We start from the raw sequence: 18756 nt of genomic DNA, 5'->3' as shown, positions 1-18756 counted from the left end.
CGAAGGCCGCGCAAACGGAGAGCGCGCGCAGGCGCAAAAGCCGGAGGAGGTGCCGGGTTCAGTCGCTTCTTCCGGTTTTCATCCACCTTCTCCCCGGACTCTGGTCGCGGCCGCAGGTGACCGCCTCCCCAACCCCAGGGGGCAGGTGGCAGGTGAGACCCAGGGCTTGGACTGTGGGGAGGGTGTCGGGTCGTCCGTAACCGCAGCCCCGCCGGCCCTGACCCCAGCCGCTCGGGAAGCTCGTGCACGGGCGGTGCACCCCTTCCGTGGCTTGTCCCCTGGCCGCTCCCCCCGCGGGGAGGGAGGTTCGCTTCATCGAGGTCTCCTGCCGGAGCTCCTCTCCGGGGTCTCCTCTCCCGGTCCCCGTCGTGGGGGCTTCTCCGCGGGAGCTGCTCCGTGACGTCTCGTCCTGGGAGGTCTCCTCCAGGTCCCAGCTGTGGCACTTAGGGAGCAGCGTGGCCTGAGCGAGCCCCTTGGTTTCTCTTCTTGTTAGTTTGGTCTCCTGTAGACGGACGTGACCTGCCCGACCAAAGTCTCAGTATTGGGAGGATGAATGCGGCGGTATGTGTAAAAGTATAGAAGCCGCTGTTATTCCATATTCTGATCCCTTCCAGAGCCACATTCCAGACAGAACTGATCGATAGAGTGCGTACACTGCGAAGACTGAAAACATGTATTTTAAAAGAAGCACAGGGCTCAAAGATATGTTCTGAAACGCGTGTGCGTTCCTCACACTTGAGCACAAAAGTTTAACCCCCGGAACATGGACTGCAGTTGCCACCTTCTCATGGCTGCTGGAAGATACGGTGTCTTTGTATCCAAATACTTCCTTCCTGGCTTCTTTTCATGAACTCAGGATGGTGCCGAGCGACAGACCATGAGCCTGGCCCACTATGGTGCTATGGGAGACGGGGAGGGGAACGCGACTTGGGTAATTTAGTGGCGGTGTCTTTCACCTGTCCTCACGTTCTGTGATTTCCAACAGCGTGTTAGCACTGTGCTTCATTATTAACATTACAGTTTGCTGTGCTGATGTATATTTAGCTCATTACAGTTTAAAAGTGCCCTGTGCGTCACTGTTTATTCCTCATGACCCCAGCTTACAGACTGAGGAAAGCAAGACTCAGAAATTAAGTCATTTTTCAAAGGTCACTTAGTAGTGAAGCTAAGACTCAAGCAGTTATTGAGAACTTGTGTTCGGTGCTCTTTCTGACTCACCCCTGCTGCTCTGGATGGTGATCTGTCCTAGCAACCTTACAGGGAGAGCAAAGGCAGGAAAACCTGTGTTGAAATCCCATCAGCATCAAATATTGACAGTATGCCTTTGGCCAAATCATTGGGTTTTCTCTGCTGCATAATGGAGGTGATAATGGTACTCTGTAGGTTGGTCCTGAGGATTAAATAACATAATACATGCAAAATGCTTGATCAGCAGTGGGTTTTCTTTACACGGGGGCTTTTGTAAGTATATGTTAATTAGAGTTCTACTACATGGCATATATTTTCATGGAAATAGGGTTTACATTATCACAGTCTGGCAAAAGACTTACAATTCCAGCATCATGTCCAGAGAGGGAAACTGAACTTCTGTAGTTTTAATTGTTCTTAGTGAATTGTTATTTTTTTAATATAATTTTATTTATTTTTTTTTTGAAGGTTTTATTTATTTATTTGACAGAGAGACAGCCAGTGAGAGAGGGAACACAGCAGGGGGAGTGGGAGAGGAAGAAGCAGTCTCCTGTCAAAGGAGCCTGATGAGGGGCTCGATCCCAGAACGCCGGGATCACGTCCTGAGCCAAAGGCAGACGCTTAACGACTGTGCCACCCAGGCGCCCCGTTAGTGAATTGTTCTTAGTGAAACTTCAGTTCTTAAATAATCACTTAAATGTTAGTACTTAAAAAAAAAAAAAATCGTAAGGTGGGGCACCTGGGTGACTCAGTCAGTTAAGCCTCTGCCTTTGGGTCCCGTCATGATTGGGGGGGTCCTGGGATGAAGCCCCACTTAGGCTCCACGCTCAGTGGGAAGCCTGCTTGTCCCTCTCCCTCTGCCCCCCCACCCCGCTCACTCTCTCTCTTCTCTCAAATAAGTAAATAAAAACCTTAAAAATAATATAAACGATCTTTGGTTTCAAGAAGCTTACAGTGAGAGGAGCAGTAGCGTTAGTTACTTAAAGCCTGGACACCACCAGAACTCCTGAGTTTAAGTCCTGGCTCCAGGGGTGTCTGGGGAGCTCAGTTGGTTGAGAGGCCAACTCTTGATTTCAGGTCATGATCTCAGGGTTGTAGGATCAAGCCCCGAATAGGGCTCCACACTGGTCATGGAGCCTGCTTGAGATTCTGTCTCTCCTCCCTGTGCTCCCCCTGCCTTGCTCATGCACGCACTCCCTCACAAAAAAAAAAAAAAAAAAAAAAAAAAAAAAAATCATAAGCATTAATTAAAGGCATCATGCAAAGCACTCATCTGAACAAAAAGTCCACCTTCTTTGCTAGCATTTTAATGCTAACATAAGCTAAAATCATGTCTGCGGTTTAATAAAATTATTAAGCCAATAATAGCATAGATTTGTATTACACAAATCAAAAGCAAATACGTCTGCTTTTCTATTTTTTAATTATGAAATATAAAGACCACTTGTAACATTCATGGAAGACATAAAGATCAAGTACCCAGCCCAGTCTTCTGTCCAGCAGCATAAGAAATGGACGGTTGTCAATGGCTTGTTCATGTGTCCCTCCCTAATCAAACCTTCTCTTGCCATCACCTCCAGCCCCCTCCCCAAATGAATTGGGTATTATCATCACCTTGCTTTTGCACTTGTATTACTAAAACAATATATTGTCTAATTTACATGTTTTTGAACCTTATACAGAAAATTACGCTGCTTATTTTTCTACTCATTCTTCTTGTGAAATCAGATTTGTGAGGTTCAAACATTGATGCATTAGATGTAGCATGGTTCATTTGTTTTACATTTAATGTTCCATTTTTAATACGCTATTTATTTATTGTATCTACGGGCAGTACTTGTTTCCTGATTTTTTTTTTTAAATCTTTGGAAGGAGGCAGGTATTTTGTTTGGAGTTGCTGTTATAAGCATTCCCAGTCATAGCTTATGGTGCCATGTGAAGAGTTCCTCTGTGATACATAGGTCATGGAACCATTTATTGTCTTCACCAGAGCTCTTGAGAGCAGAAAGACGTACTTAGTTTTATAGTAACTGTGGGTATGAAATGGAAGCGTCCTGAAAATATCAAGATAGGTGGATGGCTGTTGAGTCACGGGATTTGTGCTTGTGAAATGTGTATCCCTCTCAGCCTGTTCGGATCTTTGGCCTGTTTTTCTGTTGGGTCATTTATTGTCCTATTGAGTTATAGGAATTTTTTATGTATTCTTGATATTAATTAAGAAATCTGATCATACCAAGCGTAGGTAAATGTGTTGAACAAGAATACTTTCACACTGCTATTATGTGTGTAAATTGGTACAAACACTTAGGAAGGCAATTTGAAATTATCTAGTAAAGATGAAGAGATGTATTCTCTGTGAACCAACATACACATAACGTTTGATACCATCATGAAGAAATTTGCACAGGTACACCAGGAGACATGTACGAGAATATTCATCATGGCACTGTCTAAAATACCTCAGATGTCCATCAGCGGTAGAACAGATCATATGTTGTGGCTCTGTCACACACAGAGCACCCTCAACGGCAAAGATGAATGAATCCCAGCCTCATGCTACGTATAAAGTTGAATCTCAAGGTTAAGAGTAGAGAGGGGAGATTAAGGCAGAAACTGAAAAACCTAAGTAATCTGTTGAGGAAGTAAGCATGTGGAAGATTAAATAAAAAGAGTATGGCACGGGGCGCCTGGGTGGCTCAGTCGTTAAGCATTTGCCTTCAGCTCAGGTCATGATCCCAGCATTCTGGGATCGAGCCCCGCATTGGGCTCCCTGCTCAGCGGGAAGCCTGCTTCTCCCTCTCCCACTCTCCCTGTTTGTGTTCCTTCTCTTGCTGCCTCTCTGTCAAATAAATAAATAAAATCCTTTAAAAAAAAGAAAGAAAGACAGACAAAAAGAGTATGGCAAATTTCAGAATATTACCCTCAAAGGGGAGGGAAGTAAATATTAGAGTGTTTCAACCCCATGTTATAAATATTGTTTTGTATCCACTCAAAATTTGTTAAAAGTTATAGAAATGCACCTTTAGGAGAGAAGGGGAAAAGTTACAGGAAAAGAACCTCTAAGGTCTCCTACTGAGAGAGGAGAATTTGTACGTGAGCTGTCCCTTTCTGTCCAGAATCTCCCCATCACCCCTGCACCATTTTTTCTCTTTGCCTCGTGTATGTGTGTTGGCTACCTAGCTTTCTCTCTGTGCCACTCCCTAGAACATAAGAGTACTGAGTTACCCTGGGATCTAAGACACAGTAGCATGCCGTGAATAATGGCTCCTGGTTTGCAGGACATTTCAGTACAGCCCTTTGGCAGTGGTTTTTAATAAATATATAGTTTCTATTCAGAAATTAGGATTGGGGCACCTGGTGGCTCAGTTGGTTGAGCATCTGCCTTCGGTTCAGGTCATGATCCCAGGGTCCTGAAATCGAGCTCCTCATCTGGCTTCCTGCTTGGCTGGGAGTCTGCTTCTCCCTCGGCCTCTGCTGCTCCCCCTGCTTGTGCGTGCTTTCTCTCTCTCTCTCTGTCTCTCTCTCTCTCTCAACTAAATAAATAATTTTTTTTTAAGAAATTAGGATTAACATTATAATTTTTACTCTGGGTTGGGCAGCCCCTTTGTAAACTTTATGACTAGGAAACAGATGGATTTTCTAATTTAGATTGGATTAGAAACAGGTTTCTGAAGAGAAAACATAGTTACGAACAAGCACTGATTTGCAAGAATGTTGATTTTTACTTAGCTTTCTTCCTTTTAGAAGATTGTCGCTTTAAAAACATTTTAGATAAATTGGTAAACACAGTTGGCTGTATCAGAGTTTTATGCTTTGCCTACTTGCTCTGCAGAAAAGTTACATTTCTACTCTTAACAGGTTAGTTTTCCCCAAAACACTCTAGGAGCTGTCGTTTCTAAACATCTGCCTATTTCATAGACAGGTTTTTTCCTAAAAAATCATAGTTTCAATCTGTGTTTCTTGAATTACTGCTGAAGCAGTTGTTTCTTGCTGTAAATACCCAGTCCACATAATGAGTGGGTCTTACACAGTGATTAGCTTTCTCTTGTTCCAGTGAATTGTGGGAAGTAGCTCAGTGTTACCTGGACAGTCTTTCCCACAGTACCCCATTTTAGTCTGTCTCTGTATCTAATACATACAAATTAACCTTGACAGTTACTTCCACTTTTTTTAAGAGTAGAACTTTCTCCACCCTTCCCTGTATATGAAGAAAACACTGTGGTTTTGCCAGTTCTGATATTCTTTATCTTTTCCTATAATTGTATCAGACCTTTTCTTATATTCTACATTATTCTACAATTAACCATTAGTGTATTATTGGGATTTCTGGAACTGTTCTTATTCTGAGAGAGGCTCAGAACCAACAGTTAACCCAGCTGTAGTTACTGGCATCTCCCAGGTAGCAGGCACTGTGCTAGGGACTGGATATTTCAGTCCTCATTAGGGTTTGTCAGGAAGGACCAAACTCCATTCCTGGCAGTGTCATTTACTACCAGTGATTTTTTTTTTTTTTTAAGAATTTTTTTGAGAGCAAGAGAAAGCCTGAGCAGGGGAAGGGGTGGAGGGAGAGGGAGAAGCAGACTCCCCCACTGAGCAGGGAGACCGACGTGGGACTGAGTCCCAGGACCCTGAGATCATGACCTGACCCGAAGACAGACACTTAACCAACTGAGCCACCCGGGCACCCCTACCAGTGATTTTATTATTTCTTCTAAAGTTTTTATTTTTAAAATGTGGGGCTGTCTACACCCAATGTGGGGCTCGAACTCACACCCAAGATCAAGAGTCGTGTGCTATACCAACTGAGCCAACCAGGTGCCCCACTACCGGTGATGTTTGGTGAGCCCCGTCACTGCTCTGATTCTCAGTGTCCCCTTCTGTGTATTGGGGCATTGATGGCATCGCATTCAGCTACTGTCCAGGTGAAAGGAAGTCGTGCTTGTTGTTCCCATGGTCTTCCTGCCCAGCCTCTGTTTGCTGCACAGAGAGGACGCAGGGGACAGCCCCGCCTGTGACAGCGCATCCGTTTTTTGATGTTCTCTAGGCAGCTTCTGATGTGCCTTGCTGTGAAACGTTACCAGAAAAAGGCTTTTGTTCCTTTTACATTTCGTTTTTGACTCCTTTATAGCTAATCAGATGAATATGTAACAAATGGGGAGTTAGTTACTGACGATGCTGGACAAGAAACTTCTCCAAAGTGTTTAACTTTGATTGTCTACTTTAAAGTAATCTTGTTTTTAGATGTCAGGGTGACCAGGCTATAAAAAGGAAGGATAGCTGATTTGGAGTACTGTGGAGACGTTGACGAAGAAGTACTCTTGTCTAGAGATCAGCTAAGTGTAGTTTTCAAAGGTCAAGCAGGCATTTTTTTTTCTAGAGAAACCCTCATCTTAATTGGACTTTGTTCACTTTAAGGATAAAACTGTATACAGTAGCTTTTGGTAAAATGTTCTTCAAGAAAAAGAGCACATTTTCTTTAGAGTTCAAACTCCTTGTTTCGTTCTGTGGCCTCTGCCATCCAGTGTCAGTCCAGCTTTAACCAGGCCTGGTTTGTCCGCTTCCTAGTGGCCGGGCTTTGAGAGAGCGTGACCTCCCTGAGCGTCAGCTTCCTCATCTGCAAGATGAAGACAGTGATAGCGGTTGTATCACAGAGTGAGTCTGAGGCTCAAGTAAGAACATAGACGTAAAACCCTTCGAACAGTGCCGAGGACAGAATACGCACCAGTAACTCGTCCGGTTCGCTGCCATTAGCTCCGGCGGTCAGCATGCCTCAGTGAGGCTGCCTCTGCTTTCGTACGGTTTTCTTTCTCGTGCTCGATTCAGGCAGACAGCGTCCCAGGGAGAATGGGGAGATTATTACAGGTTGGAGTGTCTTGGCTTCATGGAAGAGGGGGTCTACAACTGGGTCATAAAGAACAAGTAGGGTTTATTTTTTATCACTGTTTTTTTCTATTTTATTTTGCTTTCAGAATCTCATTCTTTATTTTCACTGACTTACTGCACACTACCCCAAGGCCACTACAGCACCTCTCGTGGGAAAATGTCACAGGGGCGATCCATTTAAGTTTCCCAAACTTTTATAACCAAAACCTGACACGTGGACCCACGTAGATGCCCGCTACCGTAATACGACTTTCTCTGGAAATGCAACCCTAGGAGACTCAGCTATTGTCCCTAATAGTATAAGTCCACAAGAATTGAATTAAAATCGTTAGCTAGACCCGTAGGCAGGGGCCAGGCAATAGGGCCTTTGTGTTTTATTGGGTTCTCACCTACTCTGCCAGCTAAGAACAAGTAGAGTTTAAAAGGCTGGAGACCTCACCCCCATTAGGAAGGCTAGTATCAGAACAGGAAATAACAAGGGTCATCCAGAATGTGGAGAAACTGAAATCCTTGTATACCGTTGCAGGGAATGTAAAATGGTGCAACTACTATGGAAAACAGTTTGTTGGTTGCTCAAATAATTAAAGATAGAAGTGTTATATGATTGAGCAATCCTGCTTCTGGGTATATGCCCAAAGGAATTAAAAGCAAGGATTCAGAGGTATTTGTACACATGTGTTCATAGCAGCAGTCACAGTAGCCAAAGTATGGAAGCAAGCCAAATGTTCATCAGTGGATAATGCAGAAACAAAATGTGGTATGGAGATACAGTGGACTATTAAACAGCCTGAAAACCTAAGGAAATCCTGACGTACTGCAACATCGGTGAGCCTTGAGGGTATTATGCTAGGGGATATAAGCCGGGCACAAAATGGCAAATACTATGGCAGCCCACTTATGTGAGATACCTAGAGTAGTCACACTCATGGAGTCATAAAGTAGAAGGCCATTATCAGGCTGGCGGTGGTGGGCGGGGGCTGCTAGGGGTCATTGTTTAATGCGTACAGTGTTTTAGTTTTGCAGTATGAGAAGAGTTCTGGAGATGGCTGGTGGTGATGGTTGCACGATGTAAATGCACTGAATACCGCTTAACTGTGAACTCAAAAATGGTTAAGATGGTAGATGATTAAGACGGTGACGTTATGTGTCTTTTACCGTGATCAGCCCATCGACAGATGGTTGGAGAAACGGAGTGTTTCCAGTTTGAACCGTTTGAATATATGACTGATAAACATTTTTTAGTAGACTTTATTTTTTGGAGCAGTTGTAGTAGCTCACTGCAAAATTGTGAGCGGAAAGTTCAGAGATTCCCCATACCCTCCGCCTCCCCCGCCGAGCAGTGCGTTTGTTACAGCCGGCGGACCTGTGCCGACACTTCGTTATCACACCGAGTCCATAATCCGCATTAGGCTTCACTCTTGGTGTCGTGCATGCCATGAGTTTGGGCAAATGTATAATGACCCGTATCCACCGTTTGTTTTTAAGTTTAAAGAACAGTTTTAACAGGAAGGTAGAATCAGCTCCGTAATAACTGAGATAGAAAGCTGATGAGGTTGGTTCACAAATCTCTCTTCGCTCCAGGGGGCCATGGAGAACGCTAACGGCGCCAAGCAGAATGTGACTGAGGACTCGCATCCGGCCGAGGGGCAGGCCGGGAGCACCACTGCACAGGGAGAGCAGGCGCAGCTGCTTTATCACGAGGAAACCATTGACCTCGGTGGAGACGAGTTCGGGTCTGAAGAGAATGAGACTATATCGGAAGATTCTAATAATTTCGTAGATAAACTTAATGAGCACATGATGGAGAGCGTCCTCATTTCTGACTCTCCTAATAATAGCGAAGACGACACAGGTGACCTCGGCTGTTTGCAGGATGTTGTGGAGCCTGCAGAAGGCAACACTGGTCCCAGTCTGGAAAGTCTCGGGGACGAAGGAACAGTGGACACCCTGAGCAAGGACAGTGAAAGTGATGGAGAGGGTGTGTCTAAAGACATCTCGGACGCGACCCCTGACCCAGAGCACAACCAAGTCAAAGGTGTGCCTGCCTTGGGAGAGGAGGGGGCAGAGGACCCTGGCCCAGGGGACGGGAGCACTCGCCCAGAGGGGCCGGGGTGCGTACCACCCTCGAGGCAGTCCCCTCCCAATGAGGAGCCCATCCCCGTGTGCACCATTTTTAGCCAGTCGCTTCCTGCCCACTCCCAGCAGCCCCTGCTCCTGCGGGATGGCTTCGAGTCCCAGATGGTGAAGTCTCCGAGCTTTAGCGGCGCGAGTGAGACGGTGGCCAAGACCCCCCCCCAGGCGGTGCAGCCCAGCCCCAGCCTGAGTAAATTTTTTGGTGATCCAGCCAACACTAATTCCTTGGCCTCGGACTTCTTTGATTCATTCACGACTTCCACTTTCATCTCCGTCAGTAACCCCAACGCAGGTTCTTCAGCTCCAGAGAAACTGTCTTCACTCTCCACTCCGGGGGCAGAAAGGTCCCCAGGTACCGCTGAGCCTTCTCACTCCCCAGGGATCGAAAAGTCAGAAGCGGGTGTTTCCACAGCTTCTCTAGAAATCCCTCAGTCTCCAAAACCGTTTTCACAGATCCAGGCTGTGTTTGCGGGGAGCGAGGACCCCTTTGCCACAGCCCTGAGCATGAGCGAGATGGACCGCAGGAGTGACGCCTGGCTCCCCGGAGAGGGGACCAGGGACATCCTGATTTCAGTAGCCACCCAGCAGTACAGCACGGTGTTCGTAGACAAGGAGAGCCTCACCATGCCGGGCCTCAAGTTTGACAATATCCAGGTGGGTGCGGGACACCTTTGGGGGGGGGGGGGGCGTTCAAATAAATGTGATTTTTAAGGGTCGAATTAGGTCATCTCCAGGGGTTCTTCCAACTCTAAGATCCTCTGCCTAAAAAATCATGTAGAGATTTAATGAAAGGCAAATTTACCATAGACTTGGGGTGGGATTTGTGGGCTGTATATCTGGAGATTCTGACTCTGTGTCTGGGTGGGGCTCATGAGTCTATATTTTTAATGCCATGTCCAGGTGGTTTTGATACCCGGCCAGGTTTGGAAACCACTCAGATTCTTGAATTCCTTTTCCTGAGGTGGCCATTTAAAGATTAGTACAACAAGGATTTATCGAGCACCTACTGTGCACCAGTGGCACCCTCTTCTGACAATGCCTTCTCGTTGGGCAGGGAGGGTGACCTCGGTCCTCATGCCGACTTTCTGTAAAAATCCCAAAGCTGGCTCTGAGAAGGAACATACATTACTGGCAACACACTTCCTCCAGTCATTCAATTGCTTCATAAATAGCATTTAAAACTTTTATTGATGAATAAGCTATTCACTGTCCAGTTGGTTCCTTTATAAACAGCAAGTAGGTGAACGTGTGCATTTATGTGGCTGTTGCTGTTGACGTCTCATTTAAAAACGTAACAAGACCATGCCATGGTAACCGATACAGGGGCGCCTGGGTGGCTCACTCGGTGAAGCGTCTGCCTTCGGCTCAGGTCATGATTCCAGGGTCCTGGGATCGAGCCCAGCATCAGGGTCCCGGGCTCCCTGTTCAGCGGAGAGCCTGCTTCTCCCTCTCCCTCGGCACCTCCCACCCCTTGCTTGTGCACACTCTCTTGTGCTCTCTCTCTCTCAAATAAATAAAATCTTTTCTCAGAAGTAAAAAATAGGGGCACCTGGGTGGCACAGTCGTTAAACATCTGCCTTCGGCTCAGGGCGTGATCCTAGCGTTCTGGGATTGAGCCCTGCATCAGGCTTCTCCGCTGGGAGCCTGCTGCTTCCTCTCCCACTCCCCCTGCTTGTGTTCCCTCTCTCGCTGTCTCTCTCTGTCAAATAAATAAATAAAATCTTTTAAAAAATAAATTAAAAATAAACATTAAAAAATGATAATACAGCAGAATTTTTAACGAGGTTCATATTTTGTTGTTAAATTTGAAAAACTGGGTACAAGATGGCATGCGTAGTATGGTGAGAATGTTTATAAATACGTGTAACACGTAAGTGAGCACATCAGATGCGAGCCTTGGGTGATTGCAAGGTTGTGGTGGGATCCCATTGCCGCCCAGCCCAGTGTATGAGGGTCACCGCTCCCGCCCAGGGGGCTGGCCTTGCAGCCGGTGCGTGTCTGCCCTCCTGTCTTCAGCAGCCCTCTCAGGGGAAGCACGTGCCCACTCCTACACACACGTGGCTGGTCGGAAAGCCCAGTGTGTGGGATGCGGATGTCGTGGCATAGGTAGACTGCTGAGCCCTGGGAGAAGGGCCGCACTGGGGACGCGGAGCTGCTAGCTCTTTCCTAGGGACTTAGAAATCTAGAAATGTGAGCCCATAGGTTTTGGACACTTCACATGGTAGCCTTGACAGCATATTCAGGTACCAAATGCACATTTATTGTGCGTGTACTGTTTACCAGGCAGTGTGAGAGGCTTCATTCTCCACTCTCTCAAGCAGAATAGACTGAACATAGACTTCCTTTTGCAGGATCCTTTTAATGAATTCCGGTTCCGGACTCCGAATTCAGGGGATACTTGGATGTGCAGGATTTGATTTATGTATTCACACCCTTCCCTGGCCCTGTCTGCATCCACCCTACCTGCTGCGGGCGTGGGGTGGGGGCTTTACTGTTCTGCTTTGTGTTTCTTCCCTCGCGCTTGTGGGGGACTGTGTGCTCTGCTGCTCTGTTCCTGCAGGCTCAGTGGGACTGGCCTTTTAGCACTTCCTTTCCTTTGCTTCCCCCCCAATTGTAATTCAGGGGAAATGTGAAGGTTGCCATGGAAATGACTTCACCCAGGGGTTCTAGGGTACGAAAATGTGTAGAGGTGCTTCACTCTGGTTGCCAAGAGGTCTGGGTGAGCACACATTTCATGGACGGGGCCACGAATGCTGACTAGCCTGCAGGCCGGTTAGTGTCAGACCAGAAATATTGTGCTGCCTGAAATGCCAGTCATTCTTGAGTCAGGAAACACAAGCGCGGGAGTTCGGTGCTGGTTTCCCCTGGACTGAATCAGATACAGAGGCCCTGTCAGGTCCTCCCTAGCCTTAAGCTTCCGTGATTCACGTCCCCGGTTCCACGCAGCTACCCGAGAGAAAGGTCACTGCACGAGTCAGCAAGGGTTAGGGAGCTGACCAGGACACAGCTTTCCTTCTTTCCATCTCCTTTAAGGCCTTCGGTAATGTCTCACAGTACCTCTTGCGGATTCACGGCGGGTGTTTTGGGAACCTCGTGGTAGATGGAAATTTGAACCAAGAGTAGTTTCCGGAACACCTTCGGCTCTCCCACAGAACACGTGCTGGATGCGTGACACTGTGTCTCTTCATCTGTATATTATCCTTCAAGGACCCTTTCATTCCCAAGATAGAAAAGAAAATGCACGGTTAACCTTGAACCGACATGCTATGTTTATTTGCCAAAAGACTTAAGATTGGTTTCTCTATTAACTTTCTGGGCACACCAAGCTTTTGAAACCGTTTCTTGGATTTACTTATTAGTAAGCTGCCCCTTTGTCACTGTTATTACCACAGAGTTGTTCATTCTCATTCAGCTTTCTAAAACACTATTTTTTTCCAAATTGCTCGCCTCATTAAAAATTACCTTCCTGGGGGATAAAACTTGAAAAGATTTTAATTTGTTTCTTTACGGAATGACGTCTTCGGCAGTCTCAGCTGAGTTAGAAGCTTTACGGTGAACATGTAATGCCTCATTCCGCTTGCGTGGCCCCAGAAGGGGGTCTCAGGCATTTTCGGCTGGTGAACGGTTGTACCTGGCCTCTGTCCTCAGAGGAGCAAATGGAAAGTTTGGGGGAAATGGTAGGTCAGAACTTTTCAGAACCCGTAAGGAATGGAAGTGGAGAATTGTTTGTATGGTGCTTGTTCACTAAAGGGGGGAGTGAAAAGGGATAAATAGAAGCAGCAGAATTTCGGGGCGCCTGGGTGGCACAGCGGTTAAGCGTCTGCCTTTGGCTCAGGGCGTGATCCCGGCGATCTGGGATCGAGCCCCACATCAGGCTCTTCTGCTGTGAGCCTGCTTCTTTCTCTCCCACTCCCCCTGCTTGTGTTCCCTCTCTCGCTGGCTGTCTCCATCTCTGTCAAATAAATAAATAAAAAATCTTTTAAAAAAAAGAAGCAGAATTTCAGTGGTGAGGGGAACAGGGAGGTGAAGGTGAAGGTGGTGAGATTGAGCCCCTCTCGCAGACATCAGAATCCCCCGGCCCGTGCTGGCGGAGCGAGAAACCTGGCCTACACTCTTGGAGACTGGATCCTTCTACCACCCCTTTCTCATTCTGCTCCCCCAGTCTCGCCTTCCCCCTCCCAGCAACTCGGGTTTCACCAGAATCCTCTCAGGGAAACCCACACAGTCCACGTGGAAACCCGTGTCAGGGGCCTCCAGGAAGCCAAGGACTCACCTGCTCCTGCCACTCCACCAGCTACACGCATTCTCAGCTTTAATTAGTCCACAAAAACCATTTATTGTCATCTCCATTTTTAAAGGCTATTTTTTTTTGGATATGCAATATGTTTACAATATAAAATTCAAGGTTGACAGGTGGTTTTTCCCCCCCATTCATCATGTTAAAGATGCCCTTTTATCATGTTCTGATGTGAAGTTTATAATTATTTTATCTATTTGAGAGAGAGTGCACAAGCAGGGGGGAGGGGCAGAGAGAGAGGGAGAAGCAGATGCCCTGCTGAGCAGGGAGCTGGATGCCATGTGGGACTTGATCCCAGGATCCTGAGATCATGACCTGAGCCTAAGGCAGACGCCCAACTGACTGAGCCACCCAGGCGCCCTGTAATAATTTTTATCTTCACTCTTCTATACCTAATGTACATGTTTTCCTCTGGTTGCTTTTAAGATTTTATCACTGGTTTTCAGCTGTTTGATCCTGATTTGCCTTCACATGGTTTTCTGTTTATCTTGCTTGGGATTCGTTGACTGTATTGGGATATGTTTTCCCAGTTGGGAATATTCTGGTCCTTCTTCAAATAGTGTTTCAGTGTTTCCCTCTCTCCTCTCTACTTCTGGGACTCCAATTCCACTCAAAATTGCTAGAGGTCACTAAGGATCTGTGTCTGTTTTTCAGGTTTTTTTCTCTTTTTGCTTCCCTTTGAAATTCCTGCAGTCATGTCCTGAAGTTCATATGTCTTTCCTTCTGGGCTTTTTCGTTTGCAGCTGATGCTTCTCGGTGAATTTTTTTTTTTTTTTGTCTCTAGAATTTGCGTTTGCTTCTTTTTTGCATCTTTTTCTTCATTCTCTGTGTTGAAGTTTTACCTCAGACCCTCACGCACATGTGTGGTAGCTGCCTGAGAGTTCTCCTCTGCGTGGTCCACCATCTCTGTAACCTCTGGGTCAGTTTGTATTTACCTCTTCTCTCGGTTGTGGGTCACATGGGCTGGCTTTGTCCCATGTCCCATCATTTTTGGTTAGAGGGTGGACATTGTGGGTGTCCTGTTTTTAGGAGTCTGTGTTGTGTTGTCTTCAAAAAGACTTGCACTTCGTTCAGGTCAACAGGTACTTTATATGCAGATGGACTTGATCTTTTTCAGGTTTGTTTTTGAGCTCTTAGGGTGAGTTTAGAGTGGCTTTTACTCGCGGGTAACCTTTCTCACGTCTGTTGAAAGCCTCGGTGTTCAACGAGAGTGCTCCACACAGTTACAAACGTGACATCTCTCAGCCTGCGTGAGCTCTGAAGTCGCTCAGCTCCCTTGTCGCAGAGCGTCACCCTGTGCACGGACGGCTTGGTGTCCAGCAGCAGACTCAGACTTCTCTGCGGAGCTCCCTCCTTTTTAGTGCTCCCTCTCGCCGCTTCCAGGCACCTCAGCCTCGCGGATTCCTCACCGCGCTCTGCGTGAGACCCCCCTTCACACCGCTGCCCCGGCACCTTTGAATTCAAGAGTTCAGGTCGTCCTTCCTTTCTCACAGATCCCAGCCCTCTTCTGTGTCTGAAAACAGTCGCTTCATCCCGTTCCTCACATTAGGACTGTCCAGTCCCGGTGACTGTAAGAAGTCCCTGCTGCTGCTTTTGTCCAGCACGCCGGCAGACGGTTCCCGGGCTACGTTTGCCGAGCTGAGCTGAAGCGTGTGAGTGAGCCAGCTGAGACGTGGGGAGGCCGGTTCAGGCCATTCTGTGACAGCCTCACACTGTTTTCCTTGTTGAAGCATTCTCTCAAATTCTGATTTGTTTGGGGCCTCACAAGAAAAAAAAGGTTTAGATTTGTTTTTACAGCTTTATGGAAAAACAGTTCACATGCCATACAGTTCACACATTCCACTTACAATTCGCTGGTTTTTAGCATTTTGACAGAATTGTGCAACCATCACCACAATTTTTAGCACGTTTTTATCTCCCTGAAAGAAGCCCAGGCCCTTTCAGATTCCCTTTCCATCTGCCCCATCCCCTCCCCCAGCTCCAGGCAAGCACTGGGGTTTCTCCTGTTGGAGACACTTCATGTGAATGCAGTCGTACAGTATGTGCTCTTGCGTGACTGGCTTCTGTACTTAGGATTATGTTTTCAGGAGTCATCCATTTATTAGCATGTTTCATCCCTACATCATTACTTTTTATTGTCAAATAATATTCCACTTTATGAATATTCCACATTTCATCCGTTCGTCCCTTGATGGACATTTGATTTGTTTCCGCTTTTTGGCTCTTGTGAATAATGAACATTCATGAGCAAGTTTTTATGTGGTCATGTTTCCATTTCTCTTGGGTACATACCTCAGAGTGAAACTTCTGGGTTACATGGCAACTCTGGGGTTCATTTCTTTTAAGATTATTTATTTGAGAGAGAGAGAGAGCATGTGTGCACACCACGTGCACAGGCGAGGGGCAGGGGGAAGAATCTCAGGCAGACTCCCCGATGAGCGTGGAGCCTGATGCGGGGCTCAGTCCAGGACCCTGAGATCATGACCTGAGCCAAAACCGAGAGTTAGACACTTAACCAGCGGAGCCACCCAGGCACCCCTGGGGTTCGCATTTTGAGGAATGTCCAAACTGTCTTCCTGGTGGCTGCACCATTTTACATTCCACCAGTTTGGGGTTTTGCTTCATTTTTGTTTCTTCGATGTTGTTTGTTCAGGACGTTTTGCTTACGCTGGGAGAGAGCAAACACTGGAGCAAGAGGGTCACCTGCTCCCCGGAGCTTCTCCATTGGAGCCGGGGTGGAAAGCTCCACGTGTGCCGAGTCAGGTGCAGGACCCACTGTCTCTTCAGACCATGGCCCCATGGCCATTGTGTCTTCAGGTTTCCCAGACAGTAAAGCCTGTACGCTGTGAATCAGCTGCTCTGGTTTCCGTTGTGTCTTTGTCCATTAAGATCGAGAAGGGACTGCTGAACGGTCCCCACACTGCAGGAGGGGTGGCAGCCCACAGCCATCTGTGAGCTGAGATCAGCCACTTGCTCTTGCATAAATATGTCTGATGGGGGGCAGGGGAGCCACAGGCATCCTCCCCATTGCCGGCCTGAGTCCTGGCTCGATCCCAAGCTATCTCCCTACATTTCCTGCTCTGGGCTTGAATGCACTAGTCCCTCACCAAAGAGTTTTCTGATTTGAAGGAGTCCAAGGGTTCCAGGCGGGTCTTGTCCCAGGGGCAGCAACAGAGCTCTGAGAAAAATCCCACAGCAGGGGGAAGTTTGCTCCCTTCTCTCCCGCCACCGCAGGAGGATGTGCAGTCAGGTGCCATGACCCCTGGGCCATAGTCCCCCCAGCTCGGTGACACAGCACGAGTAGGTTCGTGGGAAGACGTTCTGTCCCACCCTGGGCTTTCATAGGTGAGATGTTTGGCAGTCCTGTGTGTGCGCATGTCGCAGGATCTGCTGTGCTAACGGAAATGTTAACCAGCAGAGAATTTTAAGGGCAAAAGATTTTTGCAGTGTGGTCTAATTAACGCGATGTTGTAAGGATGGAGGAGTTATATTGGTCCTCCCTCTGCGGCATCGGCATTGAGGTGTGATTTTGCCCTTTCCCGGTTCACAGCTCCTCCCACTCAGATAAAGCCCTTTGTCTGGTAGGGGTTGGTTCCTGCAAAGCTTTATGGAGCCATATGGCTGAGCTCTTTTTGTTCTGCCCTGTAATTGTCCCTCCTAGACCAGTTAGCCCCTTCAGTGGCTCCAGTATTTGAAGCATTTCACCTCACACTCTGAAAGCAAAAAATCATAAAACTGCTGCTTCTAGATTTTCGCTGCCTTGTAAGGGAGAGGTGTGGCTTGGCCTCTTGGAGCATCAGTGCCTGGGGCCAGAACCAGACTCGTGACCTGGAACCCCCTCCCGAGGCCACCCCTCCCCCTTTATCTGTGGGAGGGCAGCTGCAGACCCTGCGGCACCTTGTCTGCCTCCCCTGCCTGCCGCATCCACAGGCCGGTGCTTTGTAAGCATCACCGCTCTGGGTGACCACGAAAGATTCACCTTGCACGCGTACGCCACGGGTGGGAAAACCACAGGAAGGGGAGGGGTGCTGGTGGAGTCTGCAGGGAACACCGTCCACGCTGCTTTCCTCTCCGTCCTCAGTGGCCCTGTGCTCTCGGTGGCCCTGCACTGCTGGCACTCAGAGGCCTGCGGCGGGAGGCAGGTGTCTTGCTCGCGGAGATGGAGAGGGTTCTTATTCCCAGCGCCCCAGCTTGCATTTCTCCTTGGCGGCTCCAGCCATTGATAATCCTCCCTCTGCCAGCCTGCTGCCCCCCCCCCACTCCCCACCCCTGCCTCTGGCAACCACCAGTGCGATCTCTGTATCTGTGAGCTTGTTTGGTTTTTTGGTTTTCGTTTTTTTAAGATTCCACATAGAAGTGAGATCATATGGGATTTGTCCTCTCACTTATTTCATTTAGTATAACGCCCTCTCATCCACGTTGAAACAAATGACAAGATTCCATTCTTCTGCTATGGCTGAACACTATTCCACAGTGTGAGGACGCCACCTCTTCTTTATCCGTCCGTCCACAGACACGTGGCTTGTTTCCACGTCCTGACTGTGAACACGGCGGTGCAGACATCTTTTCAAGTTAGCGTGTTTATGTCCTTCAGATAAATACCCCGCAGTGGCCTTGGGGGTGCTAGGTTGGGTCTGTTTCCGACTCTCTGAGGAGCGTCCCTCCTGTTCCACGGTGGCTGTGCCATCTGTCCCCATCAGCTGTGCGCCGGGATCCCTTTCACGCACATCCTCACCAGCCGCCTTTGCTCATGTGCTTCGGATTCCACTTTTCCATCCTTGCGCCCTGTCCGCAGGGGCATCAGGCCGCAGGAGTTAGGCTGTGAGGCGGGAGCTCCCCATGCAGAGGCCTCGGTGGCGCTTTCCTGGCAGTAGCACGACTCCTGTGAGCGGAGGGCCTGGCTGAGCTCGCGGCAAACAACCTGCAGGGGAGGGCACTCTTCCCTTTTCTTCGGGCTCCGGGTGAACCTAGCATCGGGAGGAGGGCAGCAGCCAGGTCCCAGAGGTTTTCCCAGAGATGCAGACAACCCTTGCATCTGCTTGCGGATTGCTGAAGCCAGCCCACTGCATCCCCCACCCAGCTCTAGGCCCCGAAGCCCCCCTCCTGGCTCGGCGTGTCTCTCACGTAAGCCTGGTCCAGCTGGTGGTGGTTTACCCCTTCTAAACCAAAGACCGTTCTAAAATACACGTTTTACTAAAGGTCGTGATGCTGGAGCATCTGGGTGATTGAAGTTTTACTGTACTGTAACCACGTTT

General features: G+C 47.9%; 1 protein-coding gene across 1 annotated transcript in view; it reads left to right on the top strand.

The window, feature by feature from the left end:
- Positions 1 to 18756, top strand: part of TRAPPC12 (trafficking protein particle complex subunit 12) — an 80730-nt gene continuing 61974 nt past the window's right edge. The window contains exons 1-2 of the mRNA XM_026518064.4: positions 1 to 152; positions 8653 to 9858. Of these exons, the coding sequence (XP_026373849.3) occupies positions 8659 to 9858 (1200 nt within the window). The 5' untranslated portion in view covers positions 1 to 152; positions 8653 to 8658. The remainder of the gene's footprint in view (positions 153 to 8652; positions 9859 to 18756) is intronic.

Source organism: Ursus arctos, unplaced genomic scaffold, assembly GCF_023065955.2.
Source record: "Ursus arctos isolate Adak ecotype North America unplaced genomic scaffold, UrsArc2.0 scaffold_8, whole genome shotgun sequence".
Classification (NCBI taxonomy): domain Eukaryota; kingdom Metazoa; phylum Chordata; class Mammalia; order Carnivora; family Ursidae; genus Ursus; species Ursus arctos.
Note: the sequence above shows the minus strand (reverse complement) of the source record. Positions and strands in the feature narration are given on the sequence as shown.